Source organism: Crocodylus siamensis, chromosome 12 (genome assembly GCF_052110815.1).
Source record: "Crocodylus siamensis isolate JL-2025a chromosome 12, ASM5211081v1, whole genome shotgun sequence".
NCBI lineage: Eukaryota > Metazoa > Chordata > Crocodylia > Crocodylidae > Crocodylus > Crocodylus siamensis.
In genome coordinates, this window is record NC_143406.1 from 27,842,663 (window position 1) to 27,866,589 (window position 23,927).

Below are 23,927 nucleotides of genomic sequence, written 5' to 3' on the forward strand. Positions count from 1 at the left end.
AAAATAGTAAACAGGTAGTTGGCAAAGAGATAATGATGCAGGATACTGCATAATTTCTTTCAAATGTAAATAAATGGGAGTATGTAAGAACTGTGATGTTTTTAATTTAGATTATATTTAATTCATAAACTTCATTGCTTGTGATGGAAATGGATAGTTCAGTTCTACTGATGATTTTGCAGTAAATTCTCTCTCTTCTTACTAGTATGAATACATACATACCATAGTTCATTATATTTGAATAGTGGCTAGGTACTAAATATTTTCCAAACTTTAAAGACAGTTTTCAACTTGGATAGCTTTCTGAATTGCGGACTATCCAAGCAATATTTGTTTTTTTCAGCAAGGTGTAACCTTTTCATGATAACAGGCTCTCTTTTCCTTTTAAACTAGGAGTATTAAGCATATACAATTTAACAGTAGAAAGCAGGTAGGTACTATATATTACTAAGATATAGGTATCATCGGTTCCATCACCTTGGGTGTTAGAATCTTTTGTGATCCTCAATCACCCCTCTGAAAGAAGATGCTTTTACACATTTTAAGTTACATTTAAGTTTGCAAGTGCATATATGGAAGTAGATGGTAGCAGTTCTGCCTGTGAGTATAAACATTCTGTATGTACCTAACCCTCTCTCCCTTCTTCCCCCAGCCACCTGTGAGACAGCAGTAATATGGCTACTAATATGGCAGGCACTCAACATCAGAGTTCTTCCTATAGTAGCAAGGGCTTCCCTGAATGTTCAAATCCCAGTAAAACAAAGCATTACAAATATTTTTTTACTCCTATACTTAGGAAAGGGGGTGGGGAATCCCAAACCCTGCGTGGTGCCTCATATAATTTGGCAGAGGCAAGGGAAAATGCAACATTTCCTCCCCGCAGCTGAGACAAGTCTAGACAGTTGTAGATGCAGAGGTGGGGCATGGAAAGTATGCAGACCAACCCTGCTAGCAGCAGCAGCAGCAGCTCTGCTGTCTGGTGACCCAGGGAACATGCATGGATTTAATGTTAGCAATTATTAACAATACAGAATTTCCATGTAGATAAGTTAATTCTTTATTGTTTCATTTTCTAACTGCTAGTTCAAAGTTAGGTTTTTACTGATACTCTCCCAAAATACGAGGGACAAATTTTGAGATACATCAAACTTGCAATACACTGTTGTGCATACCACTTTTAACAGCGAAAACTTTGCTTTGTTAGCTGTAATAAGCACAAGCTACAAGAACAGTTTAAAGCCTTTTGCTAGAATGCTCAATCAAGCTGTTACATTTAAGGAAACTTAACTCCCAGTTCACTAGGAAGAGGGATACTAACAACCTTCACAATGCCCTTTAACACAGCTTTGTGGCTAAGGCCGTGACAAGGTATGCAAGCACATAGTAAGTTATTAGCAACTCTGATGTAAAAAACACCATATATTCTTATTACAAACTGTCATAGCAACACTTGTCAGAGCCAGTGTTTCAGCATTTAAGTTTCCAGATATCCAGTCCCAGGTTAAAAGAGACTGTAAATACTCAGAAGATCAGAAAATAACCTATCAAATAAAAACACAACCAAATGCATTTTATAGATTATTTCCTTTCAGCGAATGACTATAAATTTCAACTTGTCTTAATGATAACGTTTTGAATCAGCTTCAAAGAAGAAGTTTGCCTGGTTCACATGAGACAGCTAAATCTCATATGATACATTAGACCATATGATTAAACAAATCTATCTTAAATCAGAGCTAGCATTAACTTAAGCCACTTTTGAAACGTCCAATTTTCAGGTTCCTATAGAATCTAAATTTTCACACTGTAAACTGACTTCTTTAAAGTTTAAGGATGATTCTGGATGTATTTTAAATCATGTTCATTTAAATTGTATTTGAAATAACTCAAGTGCTATTTTAGTTAAATTCTTAGCTTTCATATTACATGGCAGTTCTTCCTTATAGAATACTTGCTAATATTCAGATCTACAGATTTATTGTAGGAATAATAATCCAAACCTCATAGAGGATAAGGTTAGTTTCTTGAGGAAATCCTGCTCTCTCACACATAACTGGAAGCAAGTCACCTATTAAAAAAGAAAAGAATATGAAGTACAGTATAGCTTTTGCTACTAATGAAAGCTATAGGTTAGGATGCAGAAAGATTTCCATCATCACCTTCTCCCAACCACTGCTCATATGCCTAACTTTTTGAAAAATAACTCTCTTAAGACAAAACTTTCCATGACTGGATTGAGTCCAAAGGATAGTTTGCGTTTGTTTTAGGGTTTTATTTAATTTGAGGAAAGTCTATATAGCTAACATGATAAATAATGATTCCCCCTCCCCACCATTTAAGATTATTTAATCTCTCTCTCTTTTTTTTTTTTAAACAAAACAACCCAAAACATAGCTGGAGTAAAAGAAAATGGAAAAATTGCATTTTGAATTAAGCCATTATTAATGAGCTGCATCACTTGTATTGTTTGGGGACAGAGCAGGAATTAACATTTCCACATGCACTCAGTATGCATCTGCTGAGGTTTTACCAAAGAGCCTAATGAAGCGCCATGGCCTCTGTCACACCAGACTGGAGTAAAGCAGGACTACACATACACCATCAGGGGGCTGATAAGTGGTGGCAAGGAGGAAACAGACAAAAACTGAACTTGGGGTTTCAAAATAACAGGTTTATTAAACAGACAATACACTACACAGCCCCATGAAGTTATTGACACACACACACACACACACACACTCTCTCTCTCTCTCTCTCTCTCTCTCTCTCTCTCTCTCTCTCTCTTCAGCCTGACAGGCACAGTCGCTGCTGTTCTCAAGCTACTGCTGGGATGAGTTATACAAGGGCATTTTACAAAAGATTACAGTAGAACACTTTGCACCAACACTCTCAACAATTCTCATTAAATTGTAGCACTCCAGGATAAGAAGAAACGAAAACCCCTATTAACATGAAAAATGTAGATCCCAAAATTTTACAGAGTCTGAAACATCTGCTGTGCTCACAGCCATACGATAAAACCCTAAATTTTAATATGGTAACAAAGATATAACCATCCCTGTATCAAGCAATATGTTCTTGCCCCAATAACTTAAGTTTTTTAGACAACTGTCTCCAGATAAACTGCAGTAACAAAGATAGAACCAACACTTCTTGCACCCCATTCATCTCAAAAGGTGGTGTGACTCTCAAAGCCTAGCTGAAGCATATGGAGTATAGACAATGGAGTATAGACAACTGAACTTGTGTTAAAATAAAAGGATGTTGAACTACGCTAACTCAATAATTAGGTTGCACAATATATTACAGAGTTAGAAAATTGAGGACTGATTGTTTTGGCAGCCATGCTTAAAATCTTGCATATTTTATGACACACTTAACACACACTACCTGTGCAACACAGCTACACTAACACTGCTGTAAAAGCCTTAATTTTATTTTCCCACTTGTGATTTTAATGTACAACTGATGACAAGTGCAAAGAACTACATTAATAATTGGCACTCTTAAAATTTCTAAGAAATTTTTGAAGACAGACAAAAGTTTGAAGACATACGTATTTTGCAGGATATAGGTGTGTAGATATGTCCACAGTAATTCAAACTCCGAGTCTTGGGATCATACATCTTCAGAAATAACATTACATCATCTACAAGTTGAGAAACAAGTTAAATTTCAACTAAAGCATTCATCTTAGTGCATTTGAACTTCATCTAGCTGTAAAATCCACTTTCATGCTAATAACAGCATGACAAAAATGTTCTTAGCTGACAAGCAACATGCAACCTGGTTTCCAGATCTTTTTTTTCAGAATACTATTTACATACTGAACCCAAATAAGCATCCATATATAGTAGATTAAAATGCTTTTTAATACTTACTGCAATTCGAAATCAATCTATTTCTACCATGGAAGACTGCAACACAATGAGAGAGGGGGCAGGGGGAGAGAGGAAAATTTTGGATTTTTCATGCTTTAGAATATACACTTACGATCTTTATCAAACTTGGGTAACGTTGCCCCTGTAGCAGCCATCTCTGGATCTACTGTTTCCAGGAATATTGTCCAAGGATTTTCATTGTCACTTAGCTCAATCATCTGTTTGTTTAGAAATGGAAGATAAAAAAAGAAATGGAGTAAAAAATGCCTGTAGAAGACTTTAACATAGACAAAATACTATGTGCTGTTTGATCAGTTCAATACATTAAAAATTAAGCAAAGTACTTCAAAGAATTTTACACCATTGGTAGAATCCTTTTTTTTTTTTAAAGTTATAATGACAGGAGGTTTATTAGAGTAAAAATAACAGCAACAAGTATTGTCCTGTGGTTTCTTAAATAAGTTTTATATCCTATAGTTTTTGATCAGAAATGGACTCTTTAGGCTGAATATTTACAGTTTAAAAGGTTTTTTGTTTTTTTTTTTAAAGTCCATTACAATTGCTAAAACAAACATTATAGCATGTGTCAGTACAACATTTAATATCCATATTATTACTGATATTTGGGTGCAATATGTTATAACATATTCAAGGAAGCTTGTCCTTGTCTTTATGATTTGAAATACCAGTAATATATATTTAAATCTATTAGCTCATATCACAAGCAGTTAAAATAATGACTGTGTTTCATCTGTGACCAGGCAAAGATCTACCCTATCTGTTCTCAAAAAACAAACGAACAAAAACCAAAAACAAAACAAACAGAAAACAAAATCAACTCTCAAAAACCTACAATTTCCCCCCAAAATAAAGATTACTGTATTAGAAAGGTAATTATTTATTGCAAGTCTCTTGGGGTTCTGATGTTCTACAGCTACATTTTTACAGTCAAAACTGTATGTTTTGAGATGGAGAGAAATAATTCCCCCCTTTCATCAGTGAATATTTACAGTTTTATTGCCATCTGCTTCATTATCCAACATTGCTGGTCTTTTAGTGCCATTACTTCTAGCTTGCATTGGCCATAATCGTATTTGATCCTGTGGAAATCCCTAAAAAGAACAACATTTTGAGAAAAATAGATTAAGGTACTTCATTAGAATTGGTCAAAACTAATCAGTTAACAAAAATCCAAACTATGACTGAACATCACATATACCTGGGAAATACAGACAACAACAATACAGATGGCTAGATACCATATTTCAGAAAACTCACCATAGTTTGAGACAGATTTTGAACAAATTCTGTAAGCGTGGAGTTTTTTAATACTTTGAAAACAGTGTACTTCACTTTTTCTTCATCATACATATCATTGCCTTGGTGGCCACAGAACTGGTCCTCTGTCACTATCTGAAAATGCATTTATGGGTAAGTAACTTTATATATACAGCTGAAGAATCAAAAACCCTGAGACATAAATTTAATAATTGAATGCAACGGGTTTATTGGCTAGTGTAACATGTGTTATAGTAAATCATTAAATATACAAGTTATTAATATAATATAAACTTATAGCCAAAATGATTTTTTTAAAAATGCTGACAGCTAAAAACAGCAATGTCAATATTTAGGCTACAATCTTGGAAACACTTACACAAATGAGTACATTTAGTACTTGACCAGTGTCAATTAATTCACAAAACTACTCTGTGATGTTTTAGGACCTACTTCTGCAAACACATTATAGACATTTTTTTAATTGGTTACTCTTCTGCAAAACTCTACAGAAACACCACCACCCAAACCATCTATGCACTGCAGAAGAACCCCAGTGTAAGTGGTGCAATTTTGGTATAGGGGCAGCTAAATACCTGCCTCTGTTCAAAAACCAAAGAGATGATTATGGGCAACACAGTAGCCTGAGGAAAAAAAGAGGAAGTGCTTACACTTATTTTGTACTGAATGGCTCCACATGGAGCCAGATCTGTGCAGGGTATGGAACAGCAAGCAGTCCCTGGAGCCAAGCTAGGTAACACTCAGGACTACAGTGGTACCTGGCTGCCTCAACCTCACAAAAGGTAACACAAAATCCTCCAAATTCGTGAGTTCAATTAGTTGAGGCCTTTGACTAGACATGCTTTATTTCTTGCATGCAACACACACCTTTCCCCCGAGAAATCAACCCCCTAAAACTGGGGTCCACGTATTATGCAGGGAAGTTGCTTTTCTGCATGGAACAGATGCACCCTGGTCTTGATTCCTGCTTCACAGTATAGCAGCTGTTGAATTACTACTCAGGCAGCTGAGGGAATCAATTGACTTAATAGCTCGTTTTTTAACCAGAGGTGTTAATACTTATGTGTCCTTCTAACAGGTTTTGATGCTCCACTAATCAAGCTAATGTTTCTTAGGGCAACTCTAAGTGAACTAGTTGTTCACTAGTTGAACCTGGTTTGTCTCATCCCATTTCACAGCCACAGAGAACCTTTACTTTCAAAAATCACAGATCCATGCATGGAGACCAGTTTTCAGGAGCAGTTAGGGTCTCAGCTCTAGTTAAGCAGGAAAGGGAGGGCAAGTGGTGAAGATCAGGCTCTGTCCCTGCTCTATGGGGAAAAAAATCTTTTCTTCATTCTTCCTTTCAAAAACAGGGTATGTATTATATTTTGGGGCATGCTGTGAGAAAATACAGTAGTCACGTTTCAAAAAGTAATTCATGAAGGTGATGTACATAACTGCTCAAGCACTGCCTTCAAGTCCTGCTCATTTTATCTAAGATATTAATTTTCCCTGAAAAAGCCATTCAGAGTTGTGTTCTTATAAGTAAAAAGAAAACAAAAACCCCTCAAATGGACCAACCCTTTGAATGTACACGCCCCCCCCAATACCCAAGATAGAAATACACTTGCAAGCAGATGGGAAGACTTCGCACCAAACCATGTCTATGCTTAAAATATACCTGGTTTCTAGACTTCCAATTTTTTTCAAAATAATATTCAATTTCAAATTTACAAGTGGAAGTTAGTTTGGAAGCTGACCTGCACTTGCATGTAGAGGTGAGCTTCCTGCCTCTCCTTCCTTTTCTGAGCCTCTATTCTCTTTTCTTCTTGTAGCCGTTCTACTAGTTGTTGAGGAATATCATGGTCTGTGACAGGTTGCAAAACTTCACCTCCAAAAGACAGTCAATTTTGTGATATCATTTAAAAGAATCCAACAACACTTCCATATATACTTATGACTGTTCCTGGGGCAACACTGTGCCAGAGACAGGTTTTTTTCCCCCCATCTTTTAATTAAAAGCATTTCCTATTTGATAGTTAATGACACTCAAACTTGAGATATATATGAAACAGATCTTGTCACTGAGGCTTAGTTGTTTAAAAATAATGTGGACGCAGTCCTTCTATTCATAGCACACCTCTGGCTAGTAGAAAGCAGGGTAGACAAAGCCTTGGCTGGGATGATATAGTTGGAGATGGTCCTGTTTTGAGTAAGGGATTGGACTAGATGACCTCCTAGGCTCCCTTCCGAACCTAATTTTCTATGATTCATGAAAGCAACTCCAAAGAAAGTTTGTTATGCATTGTATATTTCAGACAATATTATGCCAGCTAAAAATATATGGAATTTTGGGGATGGGAAACAGCCAGCTCAACCTCCTCATGCAGTTTCTGAAGTTCCATCATATGGCAAAATACGACGATTTAAGGTGACAACAATGAGAGTTCATATTCTACATCACCTCATTTCATTATCTGAATCAACACACATACACACTGCTGTGTACTTACTTAATTTTGATTCCCTGATGTAAACCAACATGTAAGCATTAGTACAGTGCCGCACGGATAAGTCATCATCATGACCGCCATAATTGTGTTCAATTGCTTCTTCCTTTGTACATCGTGATACAACATCATCATCAAATTTACACCACTGGGGAAAAATGAATATTTTAATATAAAAAAAAACCTGTTCAACTGGTTCTCAAATTTAACAGATTTATTCTATGCCAGGACTAGAATTCTTTCTATTTTTTTTTTAAGCAACTGGAACATGGCTTTTTCGTCAAAGAATTTTTTAAAGTACCCAAATGAAGTCAGTATAATGGTCACTACTTTCTATTTTCACTCAGAATACATCTTTGAAGGTTTACTGATAAGATATTTGAGCGTGTTTTATGTTAAAAACCAGAAATCCCTACTCAATTATTCAAAGCATTTGCCTTAATAAAATCTACTGAAACAACAGATAACCACCCTTCAGGTATTTGAAGACTTATACAGAGAACAGATACTGTTCTCTGGCTAGGGACAGAAATTACACATAAACCTGTTTAAGTGATAAGAAACTACTTTAAACCTGTAATAGAACAGATGTTCAGTGCACATAAACCAGTTTGAAAATGGCTGAAACTGGTTTGAGATAAACCTGGTTGACTGTAATATCAGACATACCTGATTTGGCTCAAACTGGTTTCTGCAATATATGTCCCAGACAGTTAAACTAATCAGAGCCCCCCAGCCCCACCCCTCTGCTCCCTAGCTGGAGCTCCAGCAGAGACAGGAGGCACAACAGCGTCTGCCTGGCTTCCCTGTGCTCCTTCACCACTCCCTGCTCAAGCAGAGATTCCCCCCTCCCCTGTCCCACAGCAGGGACCATAGCCAGCACCTGGTATGGTAGCTAATGCCAGGAGATGTCTGTGTAAAGCAAACAGGACAAAGGCAGACATGACAATGTCTGCTTAGGGTTTTTTGGAGCTAATCAACAAGTCAGCTGGTAATGTCCCTCCCTTTCTTCCTTGGAAAAAGTTGTTTAAGAAGAGCCTGAATTAATGAGAGAACCTTTAGTTTTCTTGATGGGGTGCTAAATGCTCTGTTATCAACTCCCTGCTGGGCTGGTCAGAAGCAGCAAGGGTGGGGGAGGGAAAACCCCACCCTAATCAGAGGATCCTGTTTGGGCCTGGCCATGCCCCTCCCCATCCCTCAGCTCAGCCCTGTAGAAAGGGAGCTCTAGTGCCCCCCCGCTTCTAGCCTGAGCCAGTGCAGGCATGTGCCTTCATTTTCTCAGTCTAGAGGGAATGCATGTATGGTTACAAAACAGTTCAGCTTAGCCAGGTTAGACTAACCTGCAAAGATGGAATCAATTTGGGCTCAGGCTTTTTGAATGTCTGTCCCTAGCCTCTGTGGCTGCAGAAGTCAGGACAAGAACAATGAATGGTCTTAAATTACAATAGGGGGAATTTAGGTTAGATATTAGAAAGAACTTTCTTACAAAGACAGTCAAGCGTTGGAAGAGGCTACTGAGAGAGACCCTGTGGAATATCCATCTTTAGAAGCGTTTAAGGGCAGACTGGTTTAGGGAGGAATGATCCTGTTTTGGGCAAAGGCACTTCCTGAGGTCCCTTCTAGCCTTGCTCTTCTATGTTCTACTATCAAATTATATTTCCTTACTACCATGAAATCCCTGATGCCAATTTGTTTTGTAAAAGGAAATAAAAACAAGTGGTGCAAACTGTCCCATTGCTACTTATAAAATTTCACCATACTTTGACAGCAATGAAATAAAATATCTCAAAATTTCATCTTTGCTTGTAAATTATCTGTTGTGAACATAAAAGAGAAATTACAGAGATCAGCGAATATACAAAAAAGGCTTTTACTTTTAAAAACAAACTACTCAAACTATTTATGAGCAAGTAAAGAGTAGAAATCTTAAAGAAAACATACTTTGCCTATGAACTTCATATAAAATCATCAAAATAGTGCATCCCATGCTATTGAAAATATCCAAAGGAACCAAAATAATTTTTTCAAAAACAATAAAAATTTGAATACATGCATTTCAAGCAAGTAAAGACATCCAGAAAGATTCTGGGAAACCTTCCCCTGCTGTACAGACTAGTATTTTCTGCTGAAGCCCTACTATGTATGTATGTTACTAGATAATTTCCCAAAAAGTCTTTGGCCACAAGTCAAGAACAGATAAATGTGAACCTGCTCTTCTTAAAAAAGCAAGTAACCCCAGCATTTCCAAATCTCAATTTCAGTCCAGAGAGCAAAAGATACAAATAACTACAAAACAACAACAACAAAAACATTTCCCAAGCATTTAGAAGCAGGGTGAGAAACAACTTAACCTCTTCTCAGAAAGTATTAAAAATAAATTTATTTATTCCCCTCCAAAGAACATACTATCTCCACTCTTAAGAAATGAAAAAGTTCCTAGGATGTATGTATACATCAGATGGATATCTCAGTTTCAGGTTTTTAGAGATGATCCACTGAAGAACTTTCAACCACCTCAAAAGCTTCCTCTACAAGTCACCAAAGGAGATCCATTGCTCTTTCAATACTTACTTTGCCATCCCCTTTAGGATTTAAGTAAACAACATAATGTCCACCGTGGTTATCTCCACTGTGCACTAGTACTGCATGAAGGATGTAATTTGCAGGATCCTTAGGGTCAGTTTTTTGCAAAAATTCATCCAGTGGCAACTGCTCAGGAAATTCAAACCTAGTTTTTTAAAAAGTTCATTGTAGTTAATACAGAATAATACTTTTATGGTGAAGTGCATTTACACTTTTCAGTAAGTTTCTTTAAACTGGGGACAGAAGTTACATACAAACCAATGTAACTGATAGGACACCAGCTGAAATCTCTAATACAACAGAAGATGAGTGTGCATCAGCTGCTTTCAAAAGGCCTAAAATCGGTTTAAGATAAACTTGGATGGATGCTGGATCAGACTTAACTGATTTAGGTTAAATCGGTTTATTGAACTTCTGTCCAAAATCTCCTCCAGATTCAACTTAAGACAACCCCCTTCCCTGCCATCACAGGATGCTATGCGCCTCCTTTCAAACCCCACCTTGGAGGGTGGGTGGGCTAGCTTAGGCCCAAGCTGCCTGCTCCAGCCAACCAGGGAGGCATGCTCTAGTGCCTCCTGGCTTCTGGCCTGAGCCATTGCAGACATGGGGCTGTATTTCTGGAATCAAAAGTGAATGTCTGTTCACTTGCTTATCGCTTCAATCTATGCAACTTAGACTAACCTGTGAAGACTGAACTGATTCAGCCTCAGGCTTTTTGACAGTCTGTACTTAGCCTTGATGAAAGCTAAATCAACTAAACAACTCATGAATACAGTGCTACTTTAATTTGAAAGCAACAGTAAAATAGAATGTTTTATATATATTAGAAGTATTTATGTACACTAAGGGCCAACTTCAGTGTTATTTGCAGAGTAAAACCAGAATAATTTCAAATTAATCATGAATTTACTTTGCCTTTAAAATGTAAAACATCAGACTAGCTCAACACCAATCCTGCTTCCACCCCTCTAACATGGTATTGCTAAAAGTGTGCAACTATTGACTATGGTTCTCCCACTGTAGACTGGAATTATATTGCCATTTTAAAAACAGACAACAGCACACATTTTCTAATTAAACTCAATTTCCTTCTTAATTTATGCTAAAAAACTGGGTACATACTGCAAATCCATTTCAAACAATGAAGCTGAAATGCCCAGAAATCACTGAATAAAGAAAGTATACCTGACTCTCATTAAACCCAGGTCCACAAAGTCGCAAAAGAGTTTTTCCAATTCATATCTATTTATGCAGACACAGAGGAGGCACAAGGAGTGAGGGAGGAAAGAATGAGGATAGTAGCCCTATTTATTGTTACTCTAGCAATCTGTTAAGTTTTAAAACCAAAACTATAACCAGAATATCACAACTTGGTGGTATAAGGAAGGTTCAAAATATAGTGGCATCACTGAAAAACAAAAAAAACCCAATTGAACTGGTCACTTATGTCATTTTTCAGTAAATGGTTACAAATGAATACTGAAATCAGAATTTATCAATCAGAACACTAAAAATCAGTGTAACAAATCAACATTAATTCCCAAGAATCACCAGCACCATGCCCTTCCCTGGAAGGAAATAGGAAACCCTGAAACCAGACTTTCGGAAACTTTCAAAAAATTCAAACTTTCAGAAAAGGAAAACGGAAAAAAATAAAAGTGTTACCTATCATTTATCTTAATGTTTTGGTCAGTTTGAGGGTCATACATAAATCTCATAAGTTGTAGATGTAACACTGGAGGTAATGTCAGGAACTTCACACCCTTTTCTGCCTCCTGTAATTTGAAAAAATAAAAAACAAAACAAAACACAACAAATAGTTCAACATTAACTTTATCTACCAAATTTTTAACTGAAAGCCTTTTATCTGACTTAATTATACTTTATGGATTTTTGTCCACACTACACAGTGGATTGAAAGGGACAAGAAGGATATTATATTGTTTTTTCCATGCTTGTCTTGCTGCTGCTACCATCATTTCCGAACCTCCTACTATAGTAGCACTTGAAGCCAATTAATTTAAAACAAGTCACAAATAAGGTGCATTTGTTGCAATACTGCAATGGACTAAGAATTAATGATCAAACTGTCAATGAAAGAAACAAATTCAAGAACTGGACTGATCCAGTTGTGGCTGAAGACTGCTGAGTTAAGAGACTCTCCTTACAAGTAGCTTTTGCTTTTACTCACTGGGGCTAGTAGCTTAAGAGAATTCAGATGAATTCATGACCCCTAAGAGGCCTTACTTAGCAGGGCAAATGGAAAAAAGTCAACAAGAACTTGGCTCCCTCAGCATGACAGGAAATCAAGGGTCTCAACTGGAGGAGTCAGGTGCCTGTACACTAATGTCAAAAAAGTGTGGAGAACAAGCAGGAGCTAGCCCTCCTACTCTCCTGTGGGCATTACGATCTAGTAGGGATTACAGAGACCTGGTGAGATTCCCCACATGATCAGAATGTAGCCATAGAGGGCTACACCCTGCACAGAAAGCACTGAATAGGGGAGAAAGGTAGAGATGTAGTTCTCTATGTGTGGGAGCAGTACACTTCCTTGGAGGCCAACATCAGCTCCAAAGAAGAGTGGCTCGAAACCCTCTGGGTCAAACTACCGGGGGGGGGTGGGGCGGGGACCGGGAAGGAAGGAAGGGGTGCAGCGAGACCTAACTGTAGGTGTATACTACAGACCACAAAACCAGAGGGAAGAGCTCGATCTGGAGCTCTCTCGAGAACTGGCAAAGGCCGCGCACATATGGGACATGGTCATCATGGGTGACTTCAATTACCCAGACATCTCTTGGGAGGAGCATTCTGCTAAGAAGTCAGATCGGTCACATGGCCTCCTAATCTGTATTGAAGAGCTCTACCTGACTCAGGAAGTGCATGTGCCAAAACACTCTCCTAGACTTGGTTTTGGCCAAGGGAGACCAAGGCTTACCATCTGGTGAGCAACTTGAATATAGAGGGTAGTCTGGGCGACAGTGACCATGAAACTATCACATATACTATCTGTCACAAGGCAGGAAAATCAGCTAACAGGGTTGAAGTTTGGGACTTCAAAAAAGCAAATTTCAACAGGCTCAGGGCAACAGTAGAGGAAACACTGCGAGACCAGGGACCAAAGGGGAAATGAGTGTACAAAGAGTGGTCATTTCTAAAGGACACAATCCTCAAAGCACAAAAGAAGTCCATTCCCATGCAGAGAAAAGGTGGCAGAAGGGCTGGTAAGCCCTCTTGGCTTAACAGGGATATCACAGTCCTCTTGAAAAAGAAGAAAGAGGCATACAAAGAATGGAAGCTTGGGACAGCCCCCAAGGAGGACTATAGAACAACAGTCTACACTTGCAGGGAGCAGATCAGAAAGGCAAAGGCAAAGACTGAATTTAAACTAGCAACAGAAATCAAGGACAATAAGAAGTCCTTCTTTAGGTATGTAGGGAACAGGAGGAATACAAATGGAAGTATGGGGCCATTGCTTAACAACTCAGGACAGCTGGTTACCAACACTCCAGAGAAAACTGAACTCCTGAATGACTACTCTGCTTTGGTATTTCACTGGACTAATGGGGAAATCATACTAGAACGGGCATGGTGTGAATGATCACCTTCCTACTGTTGATGCTGAGCTGGTGCACGATCAGTTAGGAAACGTAGACATTTATAAGTTAGCAGGACTGGATGAACTTCATCCGAGACTGCTGAAGGAGCTGGCCGCAGTCATTGTGGGACCTCTGGTGAAACTCTTCCAAAACTCGTGGTGCTCAGGGAAGGTCCCTGAAGACTGGAAGAGGGCCAATGTTGTGCCCGTCTTCAAGAAGGGGAGGAGAGAGAACCCAGGCAGCTATGGGCCAATTAGCCTAACTTCTATGCCTGGGAAAATTCTGGAAAAATTCAACAAGGAGTCTTTGTGCGATATGCTTGCAGAAGACAGGATTCTGAATGACAGCCAGCATGGCTTTGTCACAGGCACGTCTTGCCTTACTAATCTCATCTCCTGCTATGACCAGGTAACTCGCCACTTGGATAAGACAGAGGAGGTCGACATTGTATCTCTAGACTTCCAAAAAGTCTTTGATCCAGTATCCCTTGATGTTCTCATGGGAAAATTGGAGGAGGGCGGACTTAGTGGCTTGACAGTCAGCTGGGTGGGAAGTTGCCTGTGGGGTAGGACCAAGAGAATTCTAATGAACAGATCTGTGTCAGTCAGGTGAGAAGTGGGCAGTGGTGTCCACAAGGGGTCCGTGCTTGGTCCAGTGCTTTTCAATATCTTTATCAATGATTTGGATGGGAGGGTGAAGAGCTCACTGGCCAAGTTCACAGACCAAACCAGGTTATGGGGAAGAGTGGTCATGCTCGAAGATATGCTGCTGATACAAGTGGACCTAGACATCCGCCCAACTTGCCAGTCTCGGAACCAGATGAAGTTCAACACTGAGAAGCACGAAGCTCCATCTGGGGACAAACAACCCCCCAACATACTTACAGGCTCGATGGTGCCCAACTGACTAGCACCATGACTGAAAAGGACCTTGGGGTAATAATAGACCATAGTATGAACAAGAGCCATCAGTGCAATGCTGTAGCCAGCAGGGCAAATAATACTCTGGCATGCATCAACTGATGCATCTCAAGCAAAACCAAGGAAGTGATTCTTCTGCTTTACTCAGCATTGGTGAGACCGCAGCTGGAGTACTGCATCCAGTAATGGGTGCCACACTTCAAGAAGGACGTGGAAAAGCTTGAGAGAGTCTAGTGAAGAGCCACCTGTATGATCAGAGACTTGCAAGGCAAGCTATATGAGGAAAGCCTGAGGGACTTGGGCCTCTATAGCCTAAAAAAGAGAAAGCTGAGAGGGGACTTGGTAGCAGCTTACTGCTATATCAGGGGAATATATCAAAGGCTTGGTGAGCAACTGTTCACCAGGGCACCCTTGGGGAAAACCAGGAGTAATGGCCACAAACTCCTGGAAGACCATTTCAGGCTTAACACTAGGAAAAACTGTGTCACAGTTAAAGGTGCCCAGACTGGCATAAACTCCCTCCAGAGGTCGTGCAATCATCTACCCTGGAAATCTTCAAGAGGAGACTGGATGGTCACCTCGCTGGAGTCACCTGACTCCTGTTGTCTTTCCTGCTCAGTACAGGAGGGCTGGACCTGATGATCTTGCGAGGTCCTTTCCAGCCCCTTCCAATCTATGAATCTGTGACCTGTAACACCTGAAGTCTTGGTTTCAGCCCACCAAGAATGGCAGGAGCGTAATGAATAAGCCGCAGACTGTTAGGCTGCAATGCTTTACCACAGTAAGAGCACTTACATAGTCTTCCTTAACTTTTTTGGCCATTATTGACAACAAGCAGCACTGTGCTTGCAAAATGTCAGCAATTTAAGTAGACATTTTTACTTTCACCATCGTACTTAATTTAAAAAGTGAATGTCCAATCCAGTTGAAAAGGAAAAGTTTATATTTAAATGAACATTACAATCTTTTCTTTGGTGTTAGCTCATAGCAATCTAAAGACAAGCTGCATTGTGGTTTAAACTGAAGTCTGTATCTTAAGAAAGATACCTAGCTAGCTCCATTTGGAAATTCTTTATAAGGATGCTGGAAAGAAAATGTAACATAAAAGTCTAAAGAAAGTACCTGCAAACCATGTTCTCCTGCATCATATTTGTTATCACCATCCAGCTGTTCTACTGCAACATAATCAATGAAGGACTCAAATACTAAGAGAAAAAGGAAGACAAGATAGGCATTTACTAATACAGGCAGAGGAACCATGCAAAAACAACACAGAGAAAACTAGGAGTCTTCTGTAAAATCTTACTCCTGACCTGAGTTTAACTGAACATTTGCCTCTGTACAGTAAATAAATCTCTTTATTAAGAACTTTGAGTATAAACAGGATTATATTTAGGACAAACAGCAGGGATAAATACAGACAAAAAACTCTGACAGATGTAAAATCAACTAGTTGTTATGCTTTTGTAGAGTAAATTCATAATTGTTTCTTAAATCAAACTAGCAAGTAAATTACTCTGATAACTCTTTACTTGTCTTCATATTTCCTTCTCTTTCACGCCCATTATTTGCTTGTGTAACTAATCAATAAGGATTGAGGTACTGCTTGAATCGGTTAGCTCATCTCTTAGTTTTTATTATTATAGCCCTTTGAACATAAGAATCCATGTTCCTTAAAGTTAGCCTGCATTTGCTGATTATTCTTCTAATTTATAATCTATGTGATATTAGAAGCATTTCAGAAGCTACCAATAAAGGGTATTACAGAACATTAAGACATCATATTAAACACAAACTCATACCATATAATGACAGTTTTACAATATGATCCTAATAAATAAAGAGGGAAAGGGAATGGGTGGACAAGGGACATGGGACTGGGGGGAACAAGCAGGATCTCTCCAAAAAGAAAACCTTTTTGCTAGGTATAAAAGCCTATGAAATCAAAGGTCCTGATCTTCCAAGTCCCCACAAATTCATTTAAAATCAGTGAGTACTAATTAAAGTTCAGGCCCAATGTGTTTAAGTTAGTCTGCGAGTACAAAAATATGCATTACTTACTATTTTTCTTTCCCTTTATACTTAGCTGGATGTCATAATAATCCTCTATTCGTTCTGATCGATAGTCTACGTGTTTGCATTGGATATAAGACTGCAAACAAAAAAAAGTAGGATTTCAAAGGATACCAACAGCATTCATTTTTAAAAAAAATATTAGCTCTCTAAATACATACCACCATCTTCCCTCGAAATAATTTAGGGATAGTGCCTTCTACACACGTGCCTTTCATTTTATTTTCCACATTATCAAGCAACTGAAAGAAACAAAGTTAAATTTGTAGTTATACAGACTAAAATACTATAGTGTTCTGAATGCATTTCATTACCACATTAATAAATCATTTTAATTTATTGATCAAACTTTTGTGTTTTACTATTTCTTGTGCCACTCTTGTGACCCAAAAACATTAGGCACTTGAAACTGGCTTTTCTTCTCTATTATTCTTTTAAATTAGCAAGTTGCCTGTCAAGAACGACAGGTGGGGACAGAGGCCGGAATCCAGACCTTTCCTCCAGTGGCAGGGGCCACTCTCCTCTCCCCCCCCCGGCTACTTTAGGTCAGGCTGGGGCCGTTTCCCCCCTCCCCTCCACTGCTTCCGGCCAGGGCAAGTCCCCCACTCCCCTCCTTCAGGCTCTAAGGCCTAGATTATCCTAATTTTGGGGAAATCAATATCAGTACTATAAGAATTTAGCTAAATATTTTATATTGATAATATGCACCAACATCCTGTGTATAAAAGATGATGCAAAACATACCACTCGACATAATTCTTGTACATCATGTTGCATGAAGCTGTCTAAAGTTTCCCACCTTTGCAAGAAAGACAATAATAAAAATCATATTATTAAGGAGAAGAAATCTGGCATAAAATAGTTTGAGAATTCATTTACAGAGTAAAAGCATAAATTAAGAATCAGAGGACATTCTGCATAATTATTTCAAAAAGAAGGGGCAGATATATAGTAAAAGAAAAAACCTGAATGTGTGTGCCAAAAATCTTCCATCAAGAGTTCCATATAAACTCATTTTACCAAAGGAGACACATTCTGCTTATTTTGTTCAATTACCAACCCCCTTAATACTTAACATCTTATTTTACCATCTCCAGTTTCAAGGTAGGTGAAGATTTGGACATAGCATTAAAAAACACCTGCAAAACTTGTAATGGTAGCTTATTATTTTCCTCTGAAGAAAAGCAGCACTCACAGATAAATACTCTTTCATACTGTGCAGCAAGGAAAAATCTTAAAGGAATGGAATTTTGAAAGCCTTCAGGGTAGTGCTACCACAGGAGCAGAGTTATGTCAAAACCGCATTTTTGAAAATCCGCCCCCCCACCACCACCTACCCAAGTCTTCTACCTGATTTGCTGGACTTTCCTTAAAACATTATAGAAGAAAACACAGAAGAAAACCTTACAACTGTAACTGTTTTTAAATGGCATACCTCTGCACTTCTGTGATTCTACCCAAAAACCTCAAAGTAATTTATTAACATTTCATTAATAAATCCTTACTACACCTCTGTAATGATTGTCATCCCTCCCCCCCCCATTTTACCAATAAATTTAATTGAAGCACAAATAGAAGTAACTTGTCCAAGTCCTGTAAGAAGTCTATAGGATATCTAAGCACAGAAAACATCTCTTGATTCACTGTCCTGGGTTTAATCAATAGCTAAATCAAAATCAAATTAAATAAAGTTGAACAACATCTCTATATATTTCTAAAGAACTATGATTAAGATAAATAAGGCAACACAGATACTTCCAAATTAAGAACTACGGGCATCTTTACACAAGCTTTAGGGTGGGTGGGGTGGGGGAGAAGGTGCACTTTAATTAGAGCAACATTTGAGAGCCACTGTAATTAAAGCACCTGCAGCATCTTGTGATTTCAGCATCCTGTGGTTCAAAATAGTGCTGGGGGTGCCATAATTAAAGCTCGATAGTTAAAGCACCCCCACCACCATTTTGAAATGCAGGGAGACTAAATACACATTACACCAAGGCTGCTGGAGTGTGCCAATCAGTACACTTCAGCAGACTTGATAAATTGCATAAAGGTACCCTAAAAGTCAGTACTGCATATCAAGTAGGTTTTTTTGGTCAAACATTTTCTAGAGTGAAAAGCCAAATATAGAGCCCGAAGAACATCCAGACAATTTCTGGAAGATGGTAAGCCCTTCACATTACAAATTTGATACTCTGTAGATCTCACATGGTTAGCAATTTAATTCTGATTTATAAAGAAGAAAAATCAGCATAACTATATGGAAGGTTTCCCTCTCAAAACCGTCCTTTAGATATGAAACTAAGCAAGTATCTTGCTGTCAGGACAAAAACATTTGGGCATACTACAGACGGTTAAGTTCATGGGACAAGTGCAAATCTACTTAAATGAATACAAATAGTTAATTTATCTACACCAGAGGTGGGCAAAATACCACTTGCTGGATCCAGCCCACTAGGCCATTCTATCCAGCCCGTGGGGCCCCTTAAAATTTTAGAAAATTAATATTTATCTGCTCCTGGCTGCCTGTCAAAGATGACAGGAGCCAGGAGCAGTAGGACCCAGGGGGAGTGGGCAATAGGGCCCAGCCCTGCCCCACCTGTTTCCCCGGCACTGCTTCAGCACCACATGGCTTCCGGCTACATCGCTGGACCCTGGGAGCACAGGGCTAGTGCCAGTACCCCAGGGCCAGGAGTGGGAGGGCATGTGGGTGTGTCTGTAGGGAGGGAGGGGCAGTGTGCGTGTGTTCATAGGGCGAGTCCTACACACACACCACACTATACACATGCATCCACACACCGCCTCGCACAGCCCAGCCACCCTGCCCCCACAAACCCCATACCCACCCACAACCCACACACACACATCCTCACCCCCTACACCTATCCACCACCACATCCCTCACACCTATCCACCCCCACATACCTACAGCCCCCCAAAAACCTATACCCACCCCAATGCCCCTGCCTCCTCACAAGATACAAGTGTAAGACTTCATTTATAAGCTATTGTGCCATTACCCCTATATATAGTACACAAACACATGTAAATCAAGACAAAAATATTTTTTGAAATTAAATTAATGAATGTTGTAGATGTTCACTTTTTAGAATATCATTTGGTATTTTTTGGTTCCAAGATGGCAAACCCCCTTGCTGAAAGGAGTATTTCCGGGGACAAGGGGAGAGACTTCTGGTGACAAAGTTCAGGGATTAGTGGGTGCGACTTGTCACTCTGAAACTTTGTGTACAGAGTCAAGCCCTTGCCTCTCTAGAAGTAGGGAGTTTCAAGAAGCTAAATGAGTAAAGGATATCAAACAACAGGAATGCACTTTTTGTACAAAAAACTGGGATTAAATCGAGGCTTCCCAACCAATTATTAAAAAATCATGATCAAAATTGATTTGATTTAAATCAAATCCATCTTTTTTTTGAGCTATGCTTTGCTCCTTCTGTTTTGTTACTTGACCTAGTATATTAGTTCCTCGTATTCCCTCTGGTGCAGTATGTACTTAAGAGAATGTATGTAGATTAGGGGCAGGCAGTTATTTTGGGCGGAAGGCTGTTTACCAAGTTTTGGCAAACTGTCGAGGGCCTTGCCCTGCCCCCTGGTTGCCATCTTGTGACAAGTCGCACCTTACTATAGGTAAGTAATCAGGCCTGTTCTCTCTCATCTCCATATACTGCTGTTAACAAGGACATTATCTCCTGAAACACAACTCCAGTTTGAGAACTGAAACTAAGCATCACAGAGATGCTTAATGGGGTCTTCTACACTGAGCACTGAGACCCAGTGGGTAGAGTGATTTACTTTAATCCTTACTAATCTGTAGAAGAGACTCTGGCAGCCCCATAAGATTGGGCCCCTAATATAACCCATGGCCTGTTGTGACCTATTTATAAAACTTCTCTAAAAATGGTTACATGAATACATTGTCTCAAATAGTATAATGATTAGAAGTTATAATCCCTATTCCATGATGATATATTTGAGCTTTAACATATCTTAACTTAAAATCATCTTTATATAGGGGTTTTTTTTTTCAAGAAAAGCATCTTAAAAATTAAAAAAATATGATTAAATTAAAAATATGATTTAAATAAAAAATTCAATTAAAAAAAATAATTGATTTTTATCCACCCTGGCTCAAAAACCCCAAGAAGGTGACTAGGAAAAGGTAGGCGTCTCTATAACATGCCTTCCCTGGCCCAAGGTACCTTAGTTCACTCCGCTACAAAAATCCAAGTTAAGGATTTAGGTAGCAGGTGCTCTTCCTGGCAGGCTCCTTGTATAGACTAATAAATCTATTCTTAAATTACTTCCAGCATAACCTGCAAAAAATCCTGCTATTACAGAACCAAAAAAGGAGAAAGCCATATAACGCCATGACAAACTTCACTGTTTTATGAAGAACAAAGGAAAAAAAAAAAATCAAACTGACAGTTATTCAGATCCTTCTGGGTACTTTTCATGCAGCACTAAACAACAAATTACATGAAAGCAAAGGTTTATTACCAGAAGTAAAGTTGCAATGTGGAAGGTTTTTGTTTTGTTGTTTTACAGGAATCTGTAATTTTTATTTTTATTATTTTTTTTTACAGGAATCTTGCATCTCAGGAGTGAACAAGGACCTATTTAAACATGCATGTCTAACTAGGACTTTAAATACATTATACCTGTATCTTTACTCACACATATACAAGAGAGTTTTCTACACAATGACAAAAAAACCCAACAATCACTAGTAAATGGCAAGTCAAGTCCACATGAACAAAATCACATACTGTCAGTGCTGAATTAGTCAAAAGGCCCGGGGTGAATATCAAGTGACAGAAATTTCTATATTAACAATAACTTTTTGAACAATTCCTTTTAAAGGATACAAGAACATAATTAAATTCTTCTGATCTTTTTTCAAATGGTCATTTAAAATATTGATTCAGGTACAAAAACAGATTCTGATTAACATAACATCTAGTTAACAGAATCCTAGAAGAGCAACAATTTATGTATCATTTTCCTGTGCTCATGACAGACTAGATGGAAGTTAAGATTCAGATTTAGATTAAGCAAGTGAAACCCAGAGTTTTGATCTGCTTCAGGGGAAAGTGTGTGGTCAGAGACCTCAGTTTCCTGCAAGAAAGTTTCATGTGGTTAAAATAGGATGGCAACCCAGAGCATGACTGCATGCTACATGCAAAAGATCACACAAACGTCTGAACCTATTCTAAAACCCACAAATGTATCTATTTGAATAGCCAATTTAGAAAGCAATAATACAAAAAGCTAGTTAGTAAATACAATGCAACAAAGAAATTAACTATTATTTCTTAGCATAATTAAAAATATAATCCAAACATATACCAAGAAAAAAAGCAAGTATGAAGTGAACAGACAAGCATATAGTGACAGTAAATGCTCAAGCTTCTATCTTGACTTTTGCATAAAAGGCAGAGGTGGAAAAATCAAAGATGAGTGTCATGGTTTTTATAAAGGAAAAGAACAGTAACTAGAAAGAAGGAATATAAAAAATACATTCTAATTTGTTAAACAGGATAAAAACAGGGGCAAAAGGGCATGTTAGATGCTGGTAGTGCAGATATGATCCACATGTTAAAAATCTAATCTTGGCCACGATTAAAATGTTTTACAATGGCCATCACTGCATAGCAAATAAAGATACAGAAAGTTAGATTACTATTTCTTTCAGTTTTATGTAACAAGATTAAAATGGTACCATCTAATTTTTGTATGCACCTTTTAAATATTTAAAGGTACAACCACATCTCAGTATTATTTAACTAAACAAATCATACAATTACAACATAAATTTAAAGTTCAGATCTCTCTTATTGTATGTGGCCAATGGTTTCATTAAAATAACCTCCCATTCAATTTATGAGTTAGCTGACCTCATTACTGAATTATATTCAGTTATACTCAAAGGAAATATGATAAAAAAAAAGACCAATCATAACAATGGAAACTTCTACTTTTCTAACAAGTTTTCCTTACATTTAAATAAAGCACTTCTTCAAACATTATGATACAGAACTTTTCTGAAGAGTCCTGCCACATCCTAACAACATATTTTAAAATTTCTGATACATACCCAAAGGACTTCGTTAGCTTTTTAGTTCCTACTGGTTTGTCACTGTGCTGAAGTTCATAGAACACTCTTTGCAATGCTAAAGGAACACTTTTGGATGAGTCATCGCCTTCTGTGGGCATCATGTAAACAGCCTACAAAAGCATTTAGCTCAATTAGTACTTATGAAAATGCACAGAATTAAATGAACAATAAACACTTCATCCTGCTCGCAGATTTGCTTTATAATAAAATAGCTCTCCAAAATAACCTGCTGTTTATTGCAAGGACCACTGCCTACCTGTAGTTTTGGTTCTCCAGAACAAGGTAGAATTTAAAAAAAACAAACAAACAAACCACTAACTCTACTGATAATTTTTATGAATTATTTTCACAAAAAACAAATATACTGAAGAGTTCAATACCTTTGAACAATCATGGGATGTATATCTATGCAATTAACACAGTAGGATTGGTGGTTTGAACAACACTATGGCCTATTCGAGAACAACTTTATTTTGGCTTTATATGAACAAGTCACATAGATTAAAACCATGTTATGGCACAAAGAGCAATAAACAATTGTGCACAGAGTACGCTTGTGTATAGAGGGGCATGTCAAATGCAGTTTCAGGGATTGGTGCTAGACTCATTTAACATCTTCATTAATGAGCTTAAAGGGGAAGTAAGCGGCATACTAACTGAATTCACTGATTATACCAAGTTGGGAAGCCCTGAGAACACAGAAGAAATTATATTAGAGAACCAAAGGGATTTAGTATGAGCAGGAATTAAAACAAGAAACACCTTAGAAAAATAACCGTAAAGTATAGATATCTAGAGACATACATTTAGAGTGCATTAATGTTAAGAAAAAAGGTGTAATAGAGAGCAAATTAGACAATACCTTATCACAGGATAGGGTCATAAAGAGTTTTGGGCAGAGTAGGAAGAAACACTGCTTCAAAAAGCAGGTAGGCAACAGACTACCTTCA

At 38.1% G+C, this 23,927-nt stretch overlaps 1 protein-coding gene across 1 annotated transcript in view; it reads right to left on the reverse strand.

Annotated features, from left to right (window-relative positions):
- The window catches only part of USP7 (ubiquitin specific peptidase 7), a 100,470-nt gene that overhangs the window by 12,171 nt on the left and 64,372 nt on the right, over positions 1–23,927 (reverse strand). Inside the window, exons 7-20 of the mRNA XM_090023120.1 lie at positions 22,957–23,087; positions 17,589–17,643; positions 17,006–17,086; positions 16,833–16,923; positions 15,894–15,976; positions 11,921–12,030; positions 10,244–10,400; positions 7,676–7,820; positions 6,923–7,053; positions 5,160–5,294; positions 4,892–4,993; positions 3,994–4,099; positions 3,557–3,649; positions 2,001–2,068 (exon numbers count right to left, since the gene is read on the reverse strand). Coding sequence (XP_089879246.1) covers positions 2,001–2,068; positions 3,557–3,649; positions 3,994–4,099; positions 4,892–4,993; positions 5,160–5,294; positions 6,923–7,053; positions 7,676–7,820; positions 10,244–10,400; positions 11,921–12,030; positions 15,894–15,976; positions 16,833–16,923; positions 17,006–17,086; positions 17,589–17,643; positions 22,957–23,087 — 1,488 coding nt within the window. The remainder of the gene's footprint in view (positions 1–2,000; positions 2,069–3,556; positions 3,650–3,993; positions 4,100–4,891; positions 4,994–5,159; positions 5,295–6,922; positions 7,054–7,675; positions 7,821–10,243; positions 10,401–11,920; positions 12,031–15,893; positions 15,977–16,832; positions 16,924–17,005; positions 17,087–17,588; positions 17,644–22,956; positions 23,088–23,927) is intronic.